This window comes from Hyperoodon ampullatus, assembly GCF_949752795.1.
Source record: "Hyperoodon ampullatus genome assembly, chromosome: 11".
NCBI lineage: Eukaryota > Metazoa > Chordata > Mammalia > Artiodactyla > Ziphiidae > Hyperoodon > Hyperoodon ampullatus.
The window spans coordinates 78,001,324-78,028,317 of NC_136924.1; the positions used below are offsets into that span (position 1 = coordinate 78,001,324).

A 26,994-nucleotide genomic window follows, 5' to 3' on the forward strand; every position below is an offset into this window, starting at 1 on the left:
ATATTTTGTTTTTAATCTCTTTCTTAGTGCAAAAGTTTACTTGTGTATCTGCACAAATATGTATTGCAAATAGCAGTGATTTCATTTCCATTGGTCTCTTAAGAGACTCTGGTGTACAAGTTTGGACTGATGGGCATAAGGGAGAACCCATAGCAAGTGCTGTCTTTCAGCATCATTGGAGAGGAGACAGTTAAAAGGCATGCAGTCGGGCATCAGAAAAGTCAGTTCTGGTTTGGATTCACTGCTCACTAGGTCTGGATCTGCAAGATGAGGCCAGCGCTGTCTGTCTGGCAACCTCATGTGGATCTTTGGAGGATTAAATGTTAGACTGGGTTGAAAAGCCCTTTGACATAGAAAATGCCAGACAAATACATAATATGCATCTCCTTGTGATACGTTCCTATTTTGGCAAATTAAATATTCTGGTTAGTAGAAAGATTTTATACATGCACTAAATTAATGACCAATTAACATAAAATTAAAGTATGTTAAGAAGAAACTTAACACCTAAATCATACTGCTAAACAGATGTAACAACACAAGCTTTTCTTATTTATCCTTATGAAAAGGTCTCTCCACCTACTTGGACTAGAACCTCCCATCTGTTTCTAAATCTGATATCTCAGAAACTTCCAGAATAAGTTCTGTCCACCATGTTCCCCTTTGGACTTCTGGGCCCTTTGCTCTTTGTTATGGACCTCAGTGTGGACACGGTACCAGTGTCATACAGCGCCGATGCCCCGCTTCTGGACATCAGATTGGGTCCTCTCTGCCTCAAGCCCTTCACTGACTGCTCACAGCCATCAGAACAAAGCCCAGACTCCACAGTGGGATGTGACGGACCATGGTAACGTGGCCCCAGCCTGCCTCTCCAGCCTCCCCGCTCAGCCTTCTGCCACTATTAAATCCTGCAGCTAGATGACCGTCTCTCCCTTCCTCATCCTGCTTCCCAACTCTCAATCCTAGGCCTCTGTATATGTGTTTTTCACGTTTTCTCCTCGCCCAATTCACTCCTCCTCTTCCTCAGGTGTCAGCTTCGTTGTCCCTCTCTTGGGGCATCCTTATCTCCCTCTGCTCCTCCCTGTGGGGCTGGCTGATCATATCACGGTGCAGTCACACCCTCCTAATCCTGCTCACCTTCTCCTTGTAGCCATCTCTTCTCATTTAGAATTTCTGAATCAACCCACTGTACATGGAGTTTGCATTTCGACCCGCGGCAATCACTACATACATTAACGTTTAAATGGATACCTCTTAAAAGACGCCTCAAGAATTGTGCACTGCCTCAGCCCATTCATTGGTATGAGAAGTTTTTATTATAGGTTTTATTGTAGATCGGTACTAACTGATACAGATGAACTTTATCATTTTTAATTAAGTAGAAGTCACTGTGTTGTTACCAAGCAGAAATGCCATTTAATAAATAATCCATGTCGAAAGTGTACTGAATAAAGCAACTCCGTTTTACTTTTATGTATCGAGTAGTGGGTGCTGTGGATTCGGGTTTGGGTCTTACCTCTGCCACTTGCCAGCTTCGAGATCCTGAGTGAGTACCTCCTTCAGCGTCATTAACAAGGTGGGGACAAGCATGGACTCACAGCGCTGGTATGAGAATTAGATGAGATTTAAAAGGTAAAGCACGGGCTTCCCTGGTGGCGCAGTGGTTGAGAGTCCGCCTGCCGATGCAGGGGACACGGGTTCGTGCCCCGGTCCAGGAAGATCCCACATGCCGCGGAGCGGCTGGGCCCGTGAGCCATGGCCGCTGAGCCTGCGCGTCCGGAGCCTGTGCTCCACAACAGGAGAGACCACAGCAGTGAGAGGCCCGCGTATCGAAAAAAAAAAAAAAAAAAGGTAAAGCACTTAGCACAGTGACTGACATATATTAAATGCATTAAGTATCCCCTATTATTAATGAATTGAAACTAACCTGCTACTTTAATGACAAGCAAGAGTGATGATCACCAAAACTGAATTTTTGGTTTACATATAGAAAGAATAAGAATTGGTGCCTCCGACTTAATTCATTGCAGCAGGAATATAAATTAGCCCCTCTGACTAAATTAATGAAGCCTGAACTCATTGACCTTTGACACTAAAGGAACGTGACCTTTTGCAAGTCAAATAACATTTTTGGGCTTTTTCTTTTTTCACCTGTAAAACTACCTGAGCTGTTTTGATCCCTTCCATTTCTAACTCTGATTTTCAGAATGGTTAAAAGAACTGAAATCATATCCTCCTTTGCCTTCTCTGTCTTTATTTCCACTATTCTATGTGTGATAATCTAAGTAAATATTTCTTTGCAAGTAACTTGCTGAGTTGAGTTTAAATTTTCAAGACGAAATGTTACCAGAGCCACAGAATGGGGTACTGAAAGTCACTTTGGGTTTCTGAGTAGATTGAATTTAGAAATTCATTTTGTCTTAAAACAGCTCCTTCCCTTTGGAATCTGCATTTGAATATCAAAGAAGACATCAAAAGTAGTTCAGCTCCTCTATAGAATGCCACTGGTTATTGCAATTTAGGTGAGGCACTTTGTGGGTTCAAGAAGAGTGCAATCAAAGAGAGAAACCGAAGACACTTAAATTTCTTTTGTTGTTTCTGTTAATCTTTTCATCTTTTCTAATGTGAGCTATGTCTTTGCTACGTTGGTCAACTGAGAGATCTTTTCTCTCTCTGTTTCAAAGAGAAGCAGGATTTCTAAACTCCTACTCTAAAAAGCCCTGAATTCAAATTATTTTTCTTTCTTTTTTTGGTCATAGTATGTGACTCTTTGTTAATTTTCTTTACTACCTTGAAAGAGCAGGAGAAATTAAATTAGTATGACAGGTGTTCTAGAAGGAATTTTGTATATAGCTTTCTATAATTTATTAGTATATTGATTTTTTAAATTTATTTATTTATTTTGGCTGCGACGGGTCTTAGTTGCAGCGTGTGGAATCTTCATTGCGGCATGCGGACTCTCAGTTGCGGCATGCATGTGGGATCTAGTTCCCCGACCAGGGATTGAACCCTGGGTCCCCTGCATTGGGAGTTCGGAGTCTTACCCACTGGACCACCAGTGAGTCCCAATTTATTAGTGTATTATTAAATAGTAATAACTTGTAGCTGAGATATTTGCCACTGGAGCTGTTATTAAGGCAAAAATTATCAGATTTCTGAGAAGGGCTGGATAGTCTAATATAATATTCTCATTTAATCCACCAGGAATCTTTCAGCTCACTGTCCAAACCCCAAGCAGTGAGTTCATATTTTGTACCCAGTCTAGCACTGGAGGGTAAGGAAAACACAGATAAAGAAAAGAGGGTGAGTAGGGGCAGATAAATATTTTAAAAATTCTATTAGGGTCCCTAAACGTTTATTGATCATCTTGCTGTATGTATCAGTTAGCTATTAACACAATAATTCTGTGTTAAAGTTCAGTGATTTAAAATAATAAGCATTCATTTAACCCTCAAGATTATGGGGTTGGAGGCTTCCCTGGTGGCACAGTGGCTAAGAATCCACCTGCCAATGCAGGGGACACAGGTTCTAGCCCTGGTCTGGGAAGATCCCACATGTGGCAAAGCAACTAAGCCTGTGCGCCACAGCTACTGAGCCTGCACTCTAGAGCCCGCGAGCCACAACTACTGAAGCCTGAGTGCCTAGAGCCCGTGCTCTGCAACAAGAGTAGCCACCCCATGAGAAGCCCGCACACCGCAACGAAGAGTAGCCCCTGCTCACAGCAACTAGAGAAAAGCCCGCGTGCAGCAACAAAGACCCAACACAGCCAAAAATAAAAATAAAAAAATTAAATTAAAAAAAAAAAGATTATGGGGTTGGTGACTTTGTTACCGAATTCAGATCCCGGATACGAGAGACAAGCGCTGGTAGAGACAGAAAAGTTCCTTTAATCAGAAAGCTGGTTATCTGGGGGAAAGGTGGACTTATGTCCCAAAACCATCTCTGAATGTTCTGCGTGGCCCTGAAAGTTTTTAAAGGGAAAAAGGGGAAGTAATCTCAGTTAATCATTGAAATAGGGGGTCAGAGTCATTGCCATCCCCCACTGTGCGCAGGCCTGTGGGCCCCCTGTGATCTTTTCTTAGATGCTTATCTTGTTCACACAGTTTGTTTATGAGATTACTGAAGGGGAAGCTAAGGAAGAGATCTGGTCATCTGTTCATTACTTATTCTTCATTTCTATTTCTTTGATCTAAGGAAAGAACCAACAGGTTAGGCAGAGTGTTGTGTGATCAAAAGATTTGAAAGGTTTGAGAGGTTAGTTAAAATATAGCTTTGCTAAAGTGACAAGACAAAAGGGACCTCCTGCAGAGAGCTCTTTCCTGAAAAAAGCTGCTTACAACTTCGGGTGGCAGGTTGTCCTGGTCTCACCTAAGACCTCTCAATGGCATTTGAGGACTGAGTATCTATGGAGGGTAACTTCAGTGAGAAGTCCCAGTTAGCTCTGAGTATTTGAACATGATCAACTAAGGAGGTGGGTGTTAGTAGTTAGAAAATTTGGGGTCAGAAAACTTGGGGTGTGAGGTGCACAGGTTAGGAAATTCATTTTGGATAATCTTGATCTTGCTTTTATTTGCCTAAAATCAAAAATTGTTAAAAATGCAGAATATGGTAATGCCGATACCCCAAGCTAATGTTAAAATATCTTTTTCATATGCAACAGCAAATTTCAAGGGTCTACTTAAAAGTGAGGGATTAACTAGTATTTGTTTCACCCTAATTGCTTGGCATTCCTTTTTAAAAATGTCAGTAGGTTTTTCTATGTTTATTTTTATTTGGCATCTTTGATGTCATCAGTTGGTGAGAACATCCAAGGATCATAATATTTTGAACCTGAGAGTGACACTGAAACCACTGAGTCTAACTGTCATTGATATAACAAGGAAATGAAGCTCCTGTAGATTTCTACCAAGTCATGCAACAAATTAGTTTGAAGCACAAGAATAGAACCCTGGACCCTTGCTTCCCATTCTAGTGGTTTCCTCAGTGGTTTGGTTTTGTTGTTGGCATGTTCTCTGGCTTTGCAGGGAAAACAATGGAGAATTTGACTGAAGTTGAAAATTAGCAGTGATGGCATTTGCATATCCTTGTGTTTATAAGTCATGCTCAGCTATATTAACTTGTGTTTGAAATGAGTAGCTGAGATAATCTGATAATATGGTTAAGTATTACTTCTAGTTTTTCAGTGTCCTCCTCTATTAAAAAGGAATTATAGGCTTCCCTGGTGGCGCAGTGGTTGAGAGTCCGCCTGCCGATGCAGGGGACATGCGTTCGTGCCCCGGTCCAGGAAGATCCCACATGCCACGGAGCGGCTGGGCCCGTGGGCCATGGCCGTTGAGCCTGCGCGTCTGGAGTCTGTGCTCTGCAACGGGAGAGGCCACAACAGTGAGAGGCCCACGTACCGCAAAAAAAAAAAAAAGGAATTATAATGTGTTTCCTCAAGGAATTGTTGAAATTACAAAGAAATTATAAAGAAATTAGTACATTTCCATCACTTACGTTTGTATCTGACACATATTATTTGCTATTTTTATTATTATTGTTATTATTTGTTGTTGTTTGTTTCTAATTCACAGACATCATGGACTAAGGGGGAAAAATTCCACTGTCCAATTTCATTGTAGGAGGGGGAGGAGGAGAAGATGCAGAAAATTCAACTCTTAGACTGCTCTGTGTATGAGCTAGTAATCTCAGCCTCTGACCTAGTGCTTACCAAAAAAGGGGGGGCATGTCATTTTGGCTTATTTTCTCATTTACTTTTGGTCAACAACTGGAAATTGAAATCTTGAAAGGAGGTCATTTTTTTCAACCACTGCTCTCTGTGTCATTCTAGGCTTTCATTGCTTTAGGATGCTACATTTAAAGAGTAACTTATCTGACACCTTTAACTGAACTTTTTGAGGAAATAGAACTTCTCAAGGAGGAAGAATTTGCAAACAAAGTGACACTTTATAAATGTCTCTGAAATAACCATCACAGTGAGCTTTCAGTGAAACAAAATATGAATTACCTAAGTTTAACATCTGAAACCCTGTGGTTTGTTTTATATAAGGGAAACCACTTCTAAGTTTTCCACCGTGTTAAAATAAACAAGCAACAGAGGGAACCTGAGAAATGAAGTTTCTAAAAGCAGACCAACCCAAGAATGACTTTTTCATTCAGACGTGTTGCACCCCTTTCCCTTCCCACACTGCCATTCCCTTTCCTTTCCTTCTGCCACTTATCCACATCCTGTAAAGGAATAGCAGAAATATCCAGGGTTGGTCTTTGTTGAGTTGGCCTGAAAATGATGGTGATACAGGGGGAGCTGAGAAAATGCACGTAGCAGTGTTTTCACTTTTTGGAATCACAGACCTAGCTGACACTGGAGATCAAAGTCAAGGACTTGGCCTCAAAGAAATGCACAGATGCAGACATACACAAAATCTCCTGTGCAGTTTCAGGAAGTGGTAAACTCCCTCAAGCCCATTTCAGGACAGAAAAGATTGCACCTGCGTCCTGAGAGCTGACAGTATTCCTGGCCTTACTCCTTGCCAAGCTCTCTTTTGAGAGCTAAGGGAGAAGAAAGAATTTGAAGGTAGTGCTTGGGGGTGGATCCAGTCCAGAGCTTGCCAAGAGGTGGCTCTGTGTACTGTTTTTTGGAAGAAGAAAAGGGAAGCAAGAAGGAAGGAACCTGCCTCTTAGGGACACTGTCTCCTCCTTACGGTGTCACTTGGACGCACTTAGCTGTAACAAAACAGGAACCGCATGTATTTTGTCAGCAGTCAAGTTAGACGTTCCTTTGTGAGCTGCGAACCCACTCAGGTCTTCAGAAGGATCTCTCTCCTTATAGAACATCCTTGCTGTGTGAAGACACCACATTCAAATGCAGATTTTTTAAGAGTTTCTGGGGGAGGATTCCTTTGAGGAAAAATTAGACTAAAAAAAGTAAAAGAAAAAAAATGAAAAAGGGCAGGGGAAACAAGGGTGAGGTGGGAAACATTTGCTGGATTATGTGGTTCGGTTTGACTTTTTTCCCTACACTTTGTACAGAAATGTGCCTGTAGGTGAAAAGGACTTTAGGGTTTCCTGAAGTTTGTTGACAATCGCCTCTTGCTTCACTTTCATCATCGTTATTAAAACCAGCCAATCACATGTCTTCTATGTGGATGAGTACAAGTGGGTGAACTGTGGGAGGTGCAGGGTCCACACAAGTTGCTGCCCCTCTAGAAGTGACAGTCTTGTAACCTAGTTTGGTTCCAAAGGTCATAGGCAGATGAGGAAATTATCCATTGCATATGGGTGAGCTCTGTTTGACCACCAATGCTTAATAACTTTGTTACCTTGGATAAATTACTTAACCTCATAAAACCTTAGCATCCTTTTTTTTAGGGGTAAGACATTTGTGAGCTGGTTTGTGGCTGGAAGACATTGTCCCTCTCAAATTACATTCAGTAGGCAAATTAAATCTTATTTTGTTTAAGATCATCCCTGTGACTAGTGTAATCAATATAGTTGCCAGAATACCTGGGTTATTTGGGATTAGATGGGATAGTAATATTTATAGCTAACTGGTTTACGGTTAGGTTGTGTTCCATATATTATCACACTTATTCTTCACAACTTTCCTGTGAAGTAGATACTATTATTTTCCACTCTTTTATAAGTGAGAAAGATGTGCAGAGATGTTAGAAAACTTGCCCAAGATCATCCAGACAGTAGACAGCAGAGCTGGGGGATTGGAACCCACGTGGTCTGGTTCCAGAAGCCATGCTCTTAGCTATGATCCTTTCCAGCCTTCTTTTGAGCTAGTCTATTCACTCTGAAAGTAAAACATTATTTGTGGTAGACTCTGACACTTATTTAAGATGCTTTTTCTTTCCTGTTTCAGGTATCTGACAGCAAGCCGCAATAGAAATTTCTTGCTTACCATGAGGCCATTCTTAAAAAGGGCCATTTTGGTCATCAGTTATGTAAGTACATATATGCTTTTGAAATATCTGATAAGAAATATTTCACTTTAATTTGACTCAGACACATGATCCAGATTGTTTGAGTCAGCAGTAGCGTCTAACAATATGATCTTAAGATCAAAGAATTTACACGCTATAAATGTTACAAAGCCTTGGAATGTATGTATGGAAGCATTCTAGGGATATGTGAACTCAATGACACCAACAGTATTAACTATAATATTTTTTGTGCCATTTTCAAGGTGCTGATGCTGTGTTGTCTCTGCAACACAAACAAATCTGGCTGTATCAGTTATCTAGTGCTGCACTTATATAAAAAGCATTCATGAAATAAGCCAGTGATATTCATGGGAAAAAGTCCAGGCTTAACTACCTCCCAAAATTAATCTTTTACCTTTTATGGAAGCAAAGATTTCCCTCTGGCTTTAACAGAAACAACATGATTGGTCCTGTTGAAATGAGAATGACATCTAAAAGGTCTGTGTGGGTGGATTCTTCTATAAACAGAACTTATCGCCACTGAAGTGTCTCTGGCCTCTGGTTGTCTTATGCACCTTTGCAACAGGATAGCACCATCAGTGATAAAATTCCACTGAGCAGACACAAAAGATGTTTCCTGGGGTTGAAGTAACCCTTGCATAAGTGATCTGCTCCAGAGCATTTGAGAGTTGGAGCATTTCCAAATGTATTTATTCAGGACACAGAACTATCATCTATAGTTTAGGTTAACTTTCATGGGGCTCTGTGAGAGGGATGGTTAATAACCCGGGCATTGGAGACCAATGACATGGGTCCAACTCCTGGATCTTGCAGTTTACTAGCTGTGGGATTCTGGGCAAATTGGGAGGCCTCAGGTGGATGGAAAGCCTTCAGTGGATAACAAGGGATAACAGCTAATAAGTGCTTGAAACTGACGGCTGTTATTAAGATTTGCTTGCCTTTCCATTATCACCTTCATTGTTTACTCTTCCTGTTACCGAACTACTTTCCTACTCATCTTCAATGTTAGGATTTTACAGAAATGCTCACTAGAAAAAGTGTTGGTAGATCAAAATATGTGTAAAGCATCTGAAAGTATCCTCCAGAAAGGTGGGGCTTCCTCCTGACAATCAGTGATTTTCTTACCAAATCTTCTTTTCTCTGAAGGTGATTGTTGTTCTCTACTTCCGTCTGTGGATAATGGGAGGATCTATGCCCCTCTTTTCAGAGCAGGATAATCCAGCTTCATTTTCACCTTACATTCTTACAAGGTCAGTAGAAATACATTTTTTAAACTTTACTTGGTATTTATCAGGTTGTTTTAAATAATCTTAAATGATATGTTGTCTTTGCATTTTAAGGAAAGAAAGGTTGTGTTCTATTCAGGGCGTGTGGAGAAAAGAAACTGCTGTTTAGATGTTTGGAATTCTTTTCAACAAATGGTGCGGTTTTGTCAATATTATTGGTATTGTTCTCATATTGGTATATATTTGTTTACTCAACAAGCATTTTGTTGAGCACTTATCAATAATAATTATCTATTGAGGGACTTCCCTGGTGGCACAGTGGTTAAGAATCCTCCTGCCAATTCAGGGGACACGGGTTTGAGCCCTGATCCGGGAAGATCCCACATGCCACAGAGCAACTAAGCCCATGCGCCACAACTACTGAGGCTGTGCTCTAGAGCCCGCGAGCCACAACTACTGAGCCCTCATGCCACAACTGCTGAAGCCCGCGCACCTAGAGCACATGCTCTGCAACAAGTAGCCCACGCACTGCAACAAAGAGTATCCCCCGCTCGCTGCAACTAGAGAAAGCCCATGCGCAGCAACGAAGACCCAATGCAGCCAAAAAAAAAAAAAAAAAAAAAAAAAAAAAAGCTTTTGAGGGGCTCATATGGCAAATGTTACAAGACAATGCACTGAGAGGTGTATAGAGGTTGATTGGACATTATAACTACTTGTACGTTTAAAATCAGCAGGGAAGTTGAAAGTGGTGAACAGAAATGAACAACAATTTTTGCTAAGATACAGTCAATTATATCTTACCATTTGTCCTTAAGAGATTTAGGATAGTGGATCAAGAAGTGATGTTGCCCAATGGATCTTGTTCATTGAGAGGGTTTTAATTCCTTACCCAACCGGCTGTGATGTACTTCTGACACTTTCAGATATAATTATATTTGACAGCTTTCATAACGTTTCTTCAGGATATATTATTCTATAATGTTTATACATTAAGGTGTACTGTTCTTAAATTTTCATAGTTTTATGTTCTTTTTAATGTCTAATATCATTTTTGTAATAGTGACCTTCCCTTTTCAGTGTTTGCAAAGACATAATAAATCTTAAACCTTGACCGACAGCACATTTATATTTCAGCTTACTTGTATCTCTTAGGGATGGAAGATTGTTGGATTTTGTTTTTATAAAGCCAGACTTGCTTTATTTCACTCATTTACTTTATATGTTTTAATTGATAAATTTCTACTGTTTTTTCATTGTATCTTCTTTTTTGTTCTTAGTGTTTTCTTCCTTTCTAAAGACTATAAGACTATTTTCCATTCAAAAAGGATACTTCCAATTTGTTTGACCCATTTTTCTAATAAATATTATGTCACAGTTGTTTGCATTACTTGCAACGTCTATTTGTGTTAAAAAATCTTGAATATGCTTCAGAAACCATATGGTATACAGCCTCTAGTGTTGGCTTATCCCTTTGAGATAGTCTAGAGACTTATAAATTGTTGTTTATGTCTTATATTTTTCAAAATATTGTTTAATTAGTCCATTCATTAAGCTTGACATCTGTAGCCCAGCTTTTTGTTAATATTGCAATCTACTTGTCCTTTTTAGGTTTCTCTCACTGGCTTTCAACATCTCCAGGGCTCCTTGTCTGGATATTTTTAGCTCATTGAGAAATTGTTTCAGGTTCTGCAGCTCCTTCAATAGCTATTTTCTGCCTTTAAGCGAAAAAAACAGCTTTGCCAGATCCTGTTCTTGCTTCTGGCTCCATTTCCCTTAGCCCTCGGTTGGTCTCCCTCCAAGCATTCTTGTCTGCTGAATTTGAGCATTCACTCTTGTCTTTATAGTTAGATGCAGCCCATTCCCCGAGCATACCAGTCTCCAAACGCCGAGCTGTGCAAAGCAACAGATGGATGAGAACAAGAACGTATTGCTGTCAACTCACCAACCAGTCATTTCATTCTTATCTCTGTCATCAGCAAACACATGCCTACCCTGCTGTCCTTGGTGTCAGGACAAGGTGCCTTTGGTCTCTGGCTCACTGCCCTTCTGTCTATACCATCTTAGCTGCCAGGGGGGTCAGGTTGCATTTTTATTCCTGCTGGTGGTCAAAAAAATTCTTTGGTGGAACCTCTGGCAGAATTAGGACCTTGGGCCGGTCATTCACCATATTCTACCTTTCACTTCCAAGGTTTTTACATATTTTTTCTGAGGGGTCTGATACACATTTCATCCAGGACTTTCTGTCTGTGAATCCATCTGAATGACTATTCTCAGGCAATTCAATCAATATAAAGTGATAGAACAGAATATCCTAACATCTTTATAGTCTCCCTCTTGTAAAAAAAAAAAAAACATGTATCTTTCTGTTTTTGTGTTTCATCCTTAAAATACATAGATACCCTGGGACATTTCAGTGACAGTTGCTGTAAATGGCCTTTCACATTCCTCTAAGATAGCTGCATTATAATTGACTCTTTTAAGCATCCAGAACATTGTCTTTAATTCCTTTCCTGAGTAAAGTTTCTACTCTTCTTGCATAATTGTTTGACCTCTGGTATAATGATGATTCTTAAACTGGATTACCTTAGTCTGTTTCCAATTCTGTTGGCTTATTTTTTTTTTTTCTTCTCATCAACTGTACAGTTTAGCTATGATTTGGTGGCTCTGTGAATCTGTCTTTACCAGTTCGAGGTTTGTCAGTCAGCTATGTCAATTGATCTCATTATTGCTTCACCTCTTTTACTGGATTTGTAAACTGAACAACTTTTATAGCATCTTTGCTTCTATCTTGCAAGGATATCTTCTTTTAAAGTAGGTATAATAACTTTATTATCAGGTGAGAGTTTTCCAACTAGCTTTCTCTTCTCTTAATAATTGTTGTAGTTATTAATTACATGTAGTTTAAAAAAAATCCTAATAGCCTTTAAAAGTTGCTTGGTCAACTCTTTGGTTTTTGGTTTGTTTCACATGACTTCTTGTGATTTTAGTTCTGAGATTCCTTCTCTTTTAGGTGATCCATTCCCATGTGTTTAGCTAAGAGGAAATACCCCGCCATTTTCTGCCTAACAAAACAGATGCAAAATTGTTGTGGTATGCTCATGAGAAACCTTTGTTTAGAAAAATTATCTAAGACATGAAAATAAGAAAAAAACACGACCATGGCATTCACTATAATGTAGAACATTGTCTAACAAACCTAGAGTAATACAACTTTGGTTGACTTATTATTCACATTTACTGTATTTTACAACTCTGTCAACTTAGAATTTTATGTATAGAAATGTGACAGGTGTGATTATTTCTTTTCTCTCAAGTAGAAAATAAAATTTCAAATGTTAGTTTTATTGCCTTGCAAGACATTGGGCAAATTTGTATCTAATTCGCCAGCCTCATTACTTTTTATTTTTTCATGAACCATGAAAACTTGTTTTTCAAATTTAGTTTGTATATATTGACACATATATACTTATATGTTTCTTATATATATTCAGTTTATATCTATATTTAATAACAGCTTGAGATTAATTTAAATGCTATACAATTCATCTGTTTAACGTGTACAACTCAATGGTTTTTAGTATATTCACAGAGCCGTGCAGCTATCATCACAATCAAATTTAGAACACCTCCCCAAAAAGAAACCTCATATCCATTAGCAGCTGTTCCCTATTTCACCCCAGTCCCCCGGCCTTAGGCAACCATTGATCTACTTTTTATCTCTATAGAATTACTTATTTTGGATATGTTATATCAATGGAATCATATGATGTGTGATCTTTAGTGACTGGCTTCTTTTACTTAGTAAACTGTGTTCAAGATTCATCGTGTCATAGCATACATATATTAATATTTATTTCTTTTTTATTCTGCAGTGGTATGCCATTTTATAGATACATCACTTTTTATTTTACCCTTTATCTGTTGATGGACGTTTGGGTTGTTTCCATGTAATGGAACGTTTTGGCTATTACATATAATGCTGCTATGAACATTCATGTACAAGTTTTTGTTTGAATGTATGTTTTGATTTCTCTTGGATATGTACCAAGGAGTGGAATTGCCAGATCATATATGTTAACCCTATATTTGACTTTTTTTTTTTTTTAAGAAGATGTTGGGGGTAGGAGTTTATTAATTAATTAATTTATTTTTGCTGTGTTGGGTCTTCGTTTCTGTGTGAGGGCTTTCTCTAGTTGTGGCAAGTGGGGGCCACTCTTCATCACAGTGCACGGGCCTCTCACTATCGCGGCCTCTCTTGTTGCGGAGCACAGGCTCCAGACGCGCAGGCTCAGTAGTTGTGGCTCACGGGCCTAGTTGCTCTGTGGCATGTGGGATCCTCCCAGCCCAGGGCTCGAACCCGTGTCCCCTGCATTAGCAGGCAGATTCTCAACCACTGCGCCACCAGGGAAGCCCCATATATTTGACTTTTTTTTTTAGCACAAGAATGTTTATTTATTTTATTTTGTTTTATTTTTTTGGCCGTGTTGGGTCTTCATTGCTGCGCGTGGGCTTTCTCCAGTTGCAGTGAGCAGGGGCTTCTCTTGTTGCAGAGCATAGGCTCTAGGTACGTGGGCTTCAGTAGCTGTGGCGCGCGGACTCAGTAGTTGTGGCGCATGGGCTTAGTTGTTCTGAAGCATGTGGGATCTTCCTGGACAAGGAATTGAACCCTTGTCCCCTGCATTGGCAGACGGATTCCCAACCACTGTGCCACCAGGGAAGTCCCCTATATTTAACTTCTTGAGGAGCTGCCAGACTGTTTACCAAAGGGGTTTTACCATTTTACATTTCTACCAGCAGTCTATGAGGGCTCCAGTTTCTCCACATCCTCTTCAACACTTGTCTTTTTGACAGTCTTTTTGTTGTTGTTGTTTTAATTATAGCCATACAAGTGGGTGTGAAATGGCATCTTACTGTGGTTTTGATTTGCATTTCCCTGATGATTAATGATGTTGAGCATCTTTATATATATATATATTAGCCATTTCTATATCTTCTTTGGAAAATGTCTGTTCAGATCCTTTGTCCAGTTTTTAATTGGGTTATTTGTCTTTTTATTATTGAATTGTAATAGTTCTTTATATATTCTTCATATGATATTTATATATTCTAGATATATGATTTATGAACATTTTTTTACCTTTCTGTGGGCTGTTGTTACACTTTCTTGATGGTGATCTTTGAGGCACAAAAGTTTTTAATTTTGATGAAATCCAATTTATCTGTTTTTTGGTTGTTGTTACTTATGCTTTTGCTGTTATATTTAAGAAGGTTTTGCCTAACTCAAATTCTCTTCTAAATTGGCTTTGTCAAGTGTCTGATTCCCTTACTAATAAGTTATGTAAACTTTTAGTCTTCACTGTGTATTTGTACAGGATTATGTTTTTAATATTTTTTAAATTGTACTTTGATACAGTTTATGTTAACAGCATTTTGGAGGCCGTTTATAATTTGGCTTTTAATTTTTGTCCATTGGGAGTGTCCAATCAACAAGATATATCCATACAGAATGGGGGGAGGGGGTCATCATTATTCAGGATATGCTGGCAACAAGCCCTTAATCTTCTACCTTTCCATTTTATTCCAAACATTCAGATTGTATTAACTGTCAGTAATTCTATGTGACTGATCAATAACTTTTTTAATCTGTAATTGAGATTTGTGTGGATCAGCTGAATGACATGACATTGAATGATACATGTTTCTGCTTTTGACTTGAGAAGAAAAAGTGTCATTAGAAGTTGAAGAACAGGGCTTCCCTGGTAGTGCAGTGGTTAAGAATCTGCCTGCCAATGCAGGGGACACAGGTTCGAACCCTGGGACATGGGTTCAGGTCTGGGAAGATCCCACATGCTGCAAAGCAACTAAGCCCATGAGCCACAACTACTGAGCCTGCACTCTAGAGCCCATGGGCCACAACTACTGAAGCCTGTGCGCCTAGAGCCCATGCTCTGCAACAAGAGAAGCCACCACAATGAGAAGACTGGGCACCGCAACAAAGAGTAGCCCCTGCTCGCCACAACTAGAGAAAGCCTGTGCACAGCAACGAAGATCTAACACAGCCGAAAATAAATAAAATAAAATAAATTAATTAAAACCCAAAAAAGAAGTTGAAGAACAGAAGAAGTGTTGTATTTCGATTGCACAACTTTTTTCGACAAGCAAGTTGGAAAATTTTGCCTTCATATGTCCAAATCCCTCCCATCCCTCATGGAATTTCTGTTGAAACAAGAGCTAGAAGTTTTCACCAGAGGTAGAAGGGAGTGAATGGAGACAAAAACCATGTACTAAAACAGACAAAAACCAAAACAAAACAGGTTAGCGATTTCGGAAATTTGAGATTGGAAAATTTTGAAATTGGATTTGAATGTAGAAAGGGGCTAGAGCCAAGTGTTGTGGGTGGGTTTTGAGTAGGAATCCCAAATTAAAGATTAAACCAAGAACAGTTGCATGTTGGGGGAGGTGGAGGGTTGGGCTGAGGGCCAGAGTGATTGTCTAGATCTGTGGTGTCCACTACAGGAGCCACGAACCACATGAGGCTACCAGCTAGTCTGAATTGAGATGTGCTATAAGTATAAATAAAGTACACACAGGATTTTTTTTCATTTTTTAATTTATTTTATTTTTTTTATTTGGTTTTTGGCTTCATTGGGTTTTCACTGTTGCACACAGGCTTTCTCTAGTTGTGGTGAGTGGGGGCTACTCTTAGTTGTGGTGTGTGGGCTTCTCATTGCTGTGGCTTCTCTTTGTTGTGGAGCACGGTCTCTGGGCGCATGGGCTTCAGTAGTTGAGGCACGCAGGCTCAGTAGTTGTGGCTCGCAGGCTCTAGAGCGCAGGCTCAGTAGTTGTGGCGCATGGGCTTAGTTGCTCCATGGCACGTGGGATCTTTCTGGACCAGGGCTCGAACCTGTGTCCCCTACGTTGGCAGGCAGATTCTTAACCACTGCGCCACCAGGGAAGTGCCCACACAGGATTTTGAAGACAAAATTCTGTAAGAATAAAAGAATGCAAAATACCTCATTAATACATTTATATTGATTATATGCCATAAATTATATATATGTTGAAATATTTTGAGTATATTCTTGAAACAAAATATATTATTAAATCAATTTACCATGTTTCATTTTCCTCTCTTTAACGTAGCTAATAAAACCTTGAAATTATGCATGCTTTTATTGTATTTCTTTTGGATAGCACTGGCCTAGGACAAGTGCTGGGGTTCTTGGCTTATCTCTGGGAGAAGGACGGGGAGGTTGGAGGACTGGCTAGTGGAGCACACCCAGTGCGCTCTGCAGCCTTCCGCTGCCTCTGGTTTGGGTGGTTTCTTCTAGTCTGCCAACTTGTGCTTCACTCAGCTGATTCTGAGTGGTGGAGGGAATTTATTGCACTCCATCTTTTGGTGTGACGACTAACTTAGTCCCATCTGAAAAAAAATGTCCTTTAGGGACCAAGACCATGGGTGCTCGTGACACTTCTTATAAATTACCACCCAAAATTATGCTCTGACTGCAGCTGTCCCGGGCTTTATGATTTTACTCCAGCCAGATTGCCAAACCTGCATGTGTCTCGAAAACACTTATGAATCATGCTGAAACATCAGAGCTGGGGTCCAGTGCCCGAAGATTCTGCTTTGGTGGTTTTGGTGGACTTGCATTTGAGGAGTCATGGAATAGGTCTGTGTGCAGCTTGTTCTGTCAGAGAATTGTCATTTAGCCCAGAATTTACTTCTCTGTATGTGTCTCTTTAGAAATGACACTCAATTTTGAATTGACATTCCATTTTGGAAATCTTGGATAAAAAATAAAAACAAAAGCGGAGGTTAAGTATGGCTTCTGCATAGGGCTGGAGCCTGCAGAAGGGATAACATTGTTTTCACTATTAAGGTGCCTGCCTGCTGTCTAGTAACTGGTTTTCTGTGTTAACCAGACTCGAAGAGGAGGGAACATAAAGCCGTATGTGCTTGACCAAAAAAGTATTGCCTTTCACATATTAAAAATGGTTGTCTTTCAAATCCAGGATATAGATAAAATAGGATTTTTCAGTGAATGTAAGGCCTCCTATCAGCATCATGTTTTTTCATGAGATGTGGTCCTGGATAAGCAGGTGGAATATATCTTCTTAAGTGGATAGATGCGTTTCTGCTGTTCAGCTATCCAGACAAAGTCTTGTATGACTTGCTGGAAGACATCAAGGTATGAAATAATGAGATTAAGATAGAACTCAACATTCTCCTCCTAAAGAAGCTTTTTTCTGTCTCCATTTTCAGCTGATCATTTCAAACAGGCACAAAACCTTAGGTTTTGATTGTTACAGCCTTAGGGCACTATGTCTTAGTAATGTTTATAGCCCTAAAAACCCCTAACATGGGGGCTATCTCATAACATAACGTATCTCTGAACAAACTGAATGAAAATTTAAATTATTCTTTAAAGCAAACAAAACCACCCTGTGCTTAAAGAGAGTTGAGCAAAAGTCGCTGCTTTGTTTTTGCTTCAGCAACTAGCAGGGCCTTCACACGTGAAATGAAACTGAAGTTATTCTGATTTTTAAAGCAATGGTCACCAAACTAGAGTAAATATCAGAGTCACCCTGGGAAGTATGCTAAAAATAAGATTTTCTGATTCAGGTTGCAGAAATTCTGATTGAATGGGTCACAAGGTTGGGTGAGAGATTCTGTGTCTGATCAGCAGCCTAATTGTTATGGGGGGGAGGAGGAGGTGTTACCCTTTTTGAAATCCTCAGGTGTGAACTGTGTCCTCTGTAGCTGAAGAGTGCGCTACAAGGTGGGTGTTGTCCCCATCGTGTATTTTGTATTATGTTCTTAGAAACATAGCTTGGGGATGAAAGAGATGGTCAAGGTCACTGAGTGTAGTTTCCCAAACTGAAATGACACTATGTAATAGTAATTCTTCTAATTGTCTTAGACCCCTGGAATAAAGGGGAAAAAAAATGAAGTAGAAAGAGGAGGGAGTCAGAAGAGGGAGACTGTGGTGGTAGCAAATTCCACCTGTGGACTAGGGAGCAGGACTGGAAAAGGCTGGTCTGGATCACTTTACTGCTTGAAGAAAATATAGAATACTTTAAATCTACTTACTGTGTTTCCATTAGAATATTGAATCCATGAGAAGCTGATAAAAATTAGAGACGATTCTTTTATTTTTGCTAACAATGGGACATAAAGGCAAAACTTGCTTTTCATAATGAATAAAATGCCAAACCCAAGCTTTTAATTTGATTCGACTTCTTGCCGTATGATGCTCTAACAAATATTTCCAGCAGTGCAGTCATCTGTTTACTGTGTTGGAGAGGTGGCTACACACTGGTTTTAAGTTTGTCAGCCCCGCTTCGACTAAAATTTAAAGGTTTTTTTTGTTTGTTTGTTTGTTTTGGTATAAAAGCTCAAGTTCATCCAGGTTGCACTGTTCAAGGAATAAGTCAGAATCTCAGGCAGGTGTTTCTCCATGAAATACCAGTATTTGACCCATCATATTTCCTTTCTACATTGTATGTGGAGCCAGAAAACCCTGTCTTGTATGCAGGGTCTTCTGTGGGTCTCTTGCGGGGCATTGAAAAAGTCTGCCTCTCTAAGGCTGTTTCCCTTGCTGCAAGAAGGGTAATATCCACTTCGTAGAGACTGAGTTGGGATCAGGTAATACCTATATGCAAATACTTTGTAAGCTAGAAAATGCTGTACATGCCTAAGGGATATTCAGTGTTGTTGGATGTGGTCCATTAGTAGACCACCGGAATTCTATGTGGAATCTGGAACCTGTGCCTGATGTATATATGGTCAGCAGTTGGTATGTCTGCTCAGTGGAAGTTACACCTGAATGTTGGTTTGAAATAAAGATGTTAAATGCTTTATAGAGAGAAACAGACTCTGGGTAAGAAATGAACCTAGTATTTATTTTTCAGAAAGAATTATTTACCTTTTTAGAGATAAATGGGTAAGAAGTTGTTGCTGGAAGTCTTAGATGTTGAAATTCATATTTTCTGCTCTGAGGAGACTGTCTCTGTTAATAAGATAACTGTATTAATAGTGCATTAAAAAGGTCAAAGAGACTTAATGACATTTCACATTCACTTTATAGTTTATCCATGGTAACAAGAATTCTCATTTGAACTATTATTCATTGCAGTTTAATGCAAAATAAGAAAAAGTAAGCTTGGCATAGCTTTATAAGGATTCTCTGTGACATGTGAGGGGAGTGAGTGCCTTTACTCAGACACTCCTCATTACTGGATGGTGTCCCAGGAGCCAGCATTACACAAGGTGCTGAGGGGCCTACACAAGGGCAAAATCTTCAGTCTGTGCCCTTTAGCTACAAGCGTGGACAACTGGAAGTCTAGCAGGTATCTTTTATGGGACTAGAAAAATATATGGTTGCCTCAGGCCCAAATAAAAGTATCTAATTTAAATATTTTTAGATTTTTAGGCATTATTTTACTATCAGGTTAATTTCTGAAAACCTATCTACTTAAAGAGCTGGGTGCTGGGGAAATAACTATAAATAAGACTCAACCCTGTCCCCGAGGAGCTTCTGTTTTAGTGGGAAGACAGGCACATCATCAACGGGAAGTTACAGGGCAGTGTGTAAGCTCCGAGGCTGTGGGAGCTCATATAGGGGACTCCAGCCTGGCCTGGGGGTGGGGGGGAGTGGTGACAAGGAAAGCCTGTCAGAAGAAGTGACACCTTTGCTGGGACCTGAAGGATCAGGAATTGGAGTTTGGCCAACCTGTGAGAGTTGATTCCAAAAGATGAGGTGAGCCAGTCAGGTGCTGCTCTCAGGAATTTGAAACCTAAGAGTGAGGCTGTGAAGACTGAAGTGACAGGTGTGTGAAGGCGGGAGGAAAGGAGAGCTGGGCAGCCCTGACGGCCATGCTCCAGCCTCAGTCATGAGAAGCATGACCAAGGAGCCCCCGAGCAGAGGGAGGAGATGAAGCAAAGGCTAAGAGAAGGAGGGCAGCCGTGAAGAAGGCCTGTGGCCTAGAGAGAAGCCTACCTTCCTTGTAGCTGCTTGGTTCTGGTTCCTAGGAAGTCTGGTTTTGCTCTTAATTTCCTGTCTTCTGATTCTTATGGGAATTTTAACAATAACTCTCCCTTTAACTGGTTTGATTAGACCATTGGTCCTCATAATCTGGAAGAACTTTAAAAACAAAACACAGTGAGAAACTGGCTGGAGAGCCCCTTGGATCTCTTTTCCTGTTTCATGAGTCATTGGAAATGATCTTGCCATCTCTGTTCCGAGGTGCTAAAGCATCAAGTATCAGTTTTCAGTGCTACTTACGGGCCTTTGCCCATGGATGGAATGCCCCAAGGGCAGGCCTCAGCACTTGTCTGGCACCTTCTACTCTGTTGCCACCAAGGAGCTAAGGGATGAGGGCCGTAGACAAGCTTCTACACCAGCCATTCAGCTGGGATTGCCTTGTAGCTTTCTGTGTGCTGGGGATCAGGGCCTGCTCCCAGTCATCCCATCCTTGTCTATAAATGGTTTTCCCTGATTTTCTTTTCTTTTGTGTCACCTGTTTTTGTTCCACATTATCCTTTGTGACTTTCATCCATGTTGTTGTATTCATTCTCATTGCTGAATGGCTTTCCATTCAATGAATATACAATGTAGGTATCAATTTTATTGTAGATGGACATCTGGGTTGTTTCCAGTTTGGGGTGTTAATACTAGTGCTGCCAATGACATAGAAACAGCCTAAATGTCCACCGACAGAGGAATACATAAAGAAGATGTGGGGTGTGTGTATGTGTGTGTGTGTGTGTGTGTGTGTGTGTGTGTGTGTAAATAAACACAATGGAATACCACTCAGCCATAAAAAAGAATGAAATAATGCCGTTTGCAGCAACATGGATGGACCTAGAGGTTATCGTATTAAGTGAAGTAAGTCAAACAGAGAAAAACAAATATCATATGATATCACTTACATGTGAAATCTAAAAAAATGGTACAAATGAACTTATTTACAAAACAGAAATAGACTCACAAACATAGTGAACAAACTTATGATTACCAAAGGGGAAAGGGTGGGGAGGGATAAATTGGGAATTTGGGATTAACATATACACACTACTATGTATAAAATAGATAAAAAAAACAAAGACCCACTGTATAGCACAGGGAACTATTTTCAATACCTGTACTAAACCATATTGGAAAAGAATCTGAAAAAGAATATAAATATATATATATATACACACATACATACACACATATATAACTAAATCAGTTTGATATATACCTGAACCATTGTGAATCAGCTTACTTCAATAAAAATTAAAAAAAATAATAGTGCTTTTATGAACAATCTTGTAAATGTCTTTTGGTTAACATATATGTACAGCACTGTTGGGTAGGAACTTAGGAGTAGAATTGCTACATCATGAAATATGCATTTATTCTACTTTCATGAAACTGCCTGAACTTCTCCAACATGGTTTAATCAATTCACAGTAGTGTTTCAAAGTTCCGGTTTCTCCACATCCTCACCAACATTTGACATAATGTTTTTCATTTTAGACATTTTAGCAGGAGTCATCTTATCATTTGTATATTATACATTTTTAATCCTGTACTCTAATTTACCCATATTTTTAACTGTCCTCAGAAAGTGTCATGTTCATTTACAATATGAAGCCATTTTTGTTTGGGGGTCCTGCCTAGATTCTCTATCTGCCATCTTTCCACCTATTTAAATTCTGCATAGATTCTAGGAGGGCATTTCTTAATCCTCTGTTTTTCATTAATCTGTCACTTCTTAGAACTCCATTGAAATTTGGTGTCTATATTTCACTATTACCCAACCATGTGATATGTGCATGTCTTCTCACCACCGATGCTGTGAAAATGTCCTTGTGGAAGATGAGGGCTAGCTCTGATTACCCTTCAGCACCTATAAAAGTGCACAGAGTAAGTATTCAACATTTACTGAATTCATGTCAGGGTCTCCTGCTCATTGAGAACTTAGTTCAGTAAATGGCTTTCTTTGGCTAGTCCCAGAGAAGGTTATAAGGAGAAGATGCTAATGATGACAATAAGCAGGTTATGCCTACAAAGGCCTGTCATTATTGCTGGGATACAGTGAAACTATGGAGATCCTTTTGAAGCAGCAGTGGAATACAGGAGTTGTGAGGATGAAAATAAGGGACAGCCTAGGGAGGGGCAGGACAGATCACCAAAACCCAGTGGACAGAATAGAGTCAGGGTAAGGTGGGGTGCTCCACTCTGGGGGTACCGTGGCTATTTTGCCAGTGTTAGCCAGTGCCCTTCCCAAGAGGATGCAGTGTGTGTACAGTGGACCCAGTGTCCCATATTTATGAAATGGTGGAGGATTTTGTAGATGAAAGAGAAAGAAGGATCCTTTGAGCAGAAACATTTCTATATAAAACAAGCAAGTGCTGCATGTTTCTGCTGGCAGTGCATGATTTTTTCATATGTACCTATCATAGGCATCTTTATGTTAGGCTCATGTTATTTCTTAGCCAAAAAGGTTTTTTCAAAGACAACAGAATTTATGTATATTTTAGCAGTTAAAGCACTCTAATTTGTTTCTTGATAAAAATGAAGATTTAGATTTAAAGAGTGCCACACTATTTACAATAGCCAGAACATGGAAGCAACCTAAATGTCCATTGACAGATGAATGGATAAAGAAGATGTGGCACATATATACAATGGAATATTACTCAGCCATAAAAAGGAATGAAATTGAGTTATTTGTAGTGAGGTGGATGGACCTAGAGTCTGCCATACAGAGTGAAGTAAGTCAGAAAGAGGAAAACAAATACCTTATGCTAATGCATACATATGGAATCTAGAAAACTGATACTGATGAACCTAGTTGGCAGGGCAGGAATAAAGACACATATGTAGAGAACGAACTTGAGGACACAGGGTGGGAAGAGGAGGCTGGGACAAAGTGAGAGAGTGGCATTGACATATATACACTACCAAATGTAAAATAGATAGCTAGTGGGAAGCAGCCGTATAGCACAGGGAGATCAGCTCTGGGCTTTGTGACCACCTAGAGGGGTGGGATAGGGAGGGTGGGAGGGAGTCTCAAGAGGGAGGGAATATGGGGGTATATGTATACATATAGCTGATTCACTTTGTTTTACATCAGAAACTAACACAACATTGTAAAGCAATTATACTTCAAAAAAGATGTTAAAAAAAAAAAGGGCCAAAGTTTGATTAGGTGCCATTTGATGCCAGTTCCCCACAGGCCTCATTTTCCCTTTCATGTATTTCATCCTGAAACCTCTTCATTCATTCCTGGATTATGAATGAAAGTACATCACTAACTTGTTTAAGCTGAATTCCTAGCTTTTTGTGCTGTATATTCCATTTTGTTGGCCAGATATTCTAGTGGCTTTCCTCCTGTTCGCAGAATTCATGGTAGAAAATTGGTAAATAATTCATTTTATTTTTGCCCCTGCTTTAAAAAATAAAACCCAGTGGGACAGAGATATTCGAAGATTGTTTTAATTCTGAAATTTTAGCAGAAATAAGCAAGGTGATTAGTTTGAAATGTAATTCATAGTCAATGAGTTAAAAAGAAATATATCAGTTGCTGATTACAGCTCGCTCAACTAGCCCCCTCAAATGTAATTAGCTTTCGGGGTGACTCCAAGTGGCTTCTTTGTGCTTAAATTTGCAAAAATTTTCCAATACTGTTTCAGTATTTCAAATAGTATTTAAGGAGTTTACTTGCAACATTTATCTGAGTTCATATGCACAAAAGGTAGGTGTATATTTCTGAGCTAATGGAGATAATATATATGTATTAAAAAGGGCAATTCCACTCCTGGGTATATATCACAAAAAAAACCCAAAAAACACTACGTTGAGAAGTTACATGCACCCCAGTGTTCATAGTAGTAGTATTTACAATAGCCAAGATATGGAAGCAACCTAAGTGTCCATCAACAGGTGAATGGATAAAGATTCTGTGGTGTATACATACAATGGAATATTACTCAGTCTCATAAAAAAGAACAAAATTTTGCCATTTGCGACAACTTAGATGGACCTGGACGGTATTATGCTTAGTGAAAGAAGTCAGACAGAGAAAGACAAATACTGTGTATCATCACTTATATGTGAAATCTAAAAAATGAAACAAACAAACAAGTATAACAAAACAGAAACAGACTCACATACAGAACAAATTAATGATTATGAAAAGGGAAGGGGGTGGGGCAATTTAGGGGTGAGGAATTAAGAGGTACAAACTACTATGTATAAATAAGCTACAAGGATACATTGTACAGCAGAGGGAGTATAGCCAATATTTTATAATAACTTTAAATGGAGTATAATCTATAAAAATTTTAAATCACTATGTTGTACACCTGAAACTAATATAATATTATAAGTCACCTATACCTCAACAAAAATAAAGGAGGGTTAGTTAATAATGTTGGGTTAAGTTAATAGTTTTGACCTTCCTAGTGTCATAGGAAGGTCAAGTTTTAGTTCTATGGTTTACTTTTCTTTTTTGACCTATTTTGCTTATAATCTGTGTAAAAAGTCACAACTGAGCATTAAAAAAAATATGTAAGTGGGCTTCCCTGGTGGCGCAGTGGTTGAGAGTCCGCCTGCCGATGCAGGGGACACGGGTTCGTGTCCCGGTCCGGGAAGATCCCACATGCCGGGGATCTTTATTTAAAAGAGTGGCTGGGGAGTGGCTGGGCCCGTGAGCCATGGCCGCTGAGCCTGCGTGTCTGGAGCCTGTGCTCCACAACGGGAGAGGCCACAACAGTGAGAAACCCGTGTACTGCAAAAAAAAAAAAAAAAAATATATATATATATATATATGTAAGTAACTACGTTGAGACTGTAACTTTTAAAAAATGTTATTCTTGATATTTGTTTTTTGTCAGTATGGTATTGCAAGTCTAGAAAATATAAGAGACTGAATGAAGACAACTTGCAGGGCAAGTTCAAAATGTGAACTGAACATTAAAAGTTTCTGCATGGTGTTTGCAGCTATTCCATGGTCAAGCTGCAACCAGACTTAAGAAAGCATTCCTGTTGCAATTCTGTTGCCTTTCTCACTACTTAAAAAATGTTTTATTATGAAAAATATTAAATATGTACAAGAGTGGAGAAAACGGCATAAAGAATCCCCACCTACCCTTTATCCAGTTTTCCTAGTTCATGGCCAATCTTGTTTCATTCATACTCCCACCCGGTTCTTCCCCGTCGCTTCAATCCATCATTTTGAAGCAAATCCCAGACATAATCTCATTTCAAATGCATATATTTTCGTATGTATTTCTGAAATACAAGGACCCGTAAAGACTTAGAACCACAATACCATTATCATGCTTTAGAAATTAACAGTGATTCTCTATTATCATATATCCAATCAGCATTTCATTTTAACCTGCACTTTATTTGATATGTCTCTTAAGTCTCTTAATTTATAGGTGCCCTCTCCCCGTTTTTTCCCTTCCCATTGCAATGTATTTGTTGAAGAAACCGCCGTCATTTGTTCTGTGGAATTTGTAACATTCTGGATTTAGCGTATTGCCTCCCTGTGGTATTATTTAACATGTTCTGGTGTTTTCTGTATTTGATGTAAACTGGTAATAAAGTGCTTGATTAGATTCACGTTTAATTTTCTTTTTTATTTGACAAGACTGCTTTAAATAAAAAAGCAGCCCATCAGCTTTTTGTGTATATCCATCAGGAATTAGTCTTTCTTTCTGTGATGTTAAAATTGATTAGTAAGTTCTAGGCACCTGATTTAGCCTGATCCATCCATTATAAAATACCCCATCAGCTTTTCACCTAATAATTTCAGCAGCCATTTATGATCATTGCCTAGATCTATTATAGCAAGAAGGAGAGATACTATTTTTTAAAGTAATTCCTAAGAGTTGGGATGTAACCGAGTGACGTAGCTGTGTGACTCTCCTGCTAAGTTTGGTGGTTGAACATTCTCCTTTAAAGCCAAGTCATGAAGAATCTTTACTGAGCTAAGAAGTATATAGCATCAGCTTAGAAGCTCTGTGAAAAGAAGAAGCCCTAAGGGACACAGTCATCATTCTGTGGAGTTGGCATTCTCACGAGGCAGTTTCACAGTCCCAAACCTAAAAGGGATAAGGTGACTTTTTTGTTTTTATCTTTGATAACTAACGAACCTTGGACTTCATCAAACTTTCAGTATATACTGCACTATCTGTACATTCCTATTTTATTTAAAATAACAACAGGGAGGGGAGTGTTGAGAAACACCATTGAAATATCTGACCCATTTCTCTGTTGGGGTTTGAGAGCAGAGGCAGTGAATAATCCCCATCGCTGAGCCTTTCCTGATCATTGCTAATGATTTTTCCACTGCCAACCTTGGAGGAAAAGGAGGAAAGGGAAGGAGATAAATTGGAAAGGGCTGGGAGGGGTGTTCTTAACCAGAGCTACTTACTGAGAGGAATTCAGGGTGAATTGACTCTTAACATTGGAAAGTAACCTAGAACTTATCTGATCCAACTTCTTTGCGCATCCAAGGTTTCCTCCAAAAGGACCTGGCGATGAGGGAGCTCTTCTCTTCACATTCTGAACCCTCACGGCGCTCATCTCCTTCTGCCTCTTTAAGTCTGTGTATCTTATTTTCACTATTGGATTTTACATTCCTTGAAGGCAAGGGATTTATCTATTTCTCTGGTTTAGTCCCCTGTAGAGTGTCAAAGATAAACACAGCTGGACATTAGTTAGAGCAGTAAGAACACACTTTATTCAGTAACTACTGACAGTTCAGGAAAGAGCTGAGCTCCATTCTGATTTGCGCAGGGTTGACTGGGTATT

At 39.4% G+C, this 26,994-nt stretch overlaps 1 protein-coding gene across 1 annotated transcript in view; it reads left to right on the top strand.

Annotated features, from left to right (window-relative positions):
* Positions 1–26,994, top strand: part of TMTC1 (transmembrane O-mannosyltransferase targeting cadherins 1) — a gene marked incomplete at its 3' end in the record, with an annotated part of 271,008 nt that overhangs the window by 125,277 nt on the left and 118,737 nt on the right. Inside the window, exons 6-7 of the mRNA XM_079715105.1 lie at positions 7,868–7,949; positions 9,096–9,199. Of these exons, the coding sequence (XP_079571231.1) occupies positions 7,868–7,949; positions 9,096–9,199 (186 nt within the window). The remainder of the gene's footprint in view (positions 1–7,867; positions 7,950–9,095; positions 9,200–26,994) is intronic.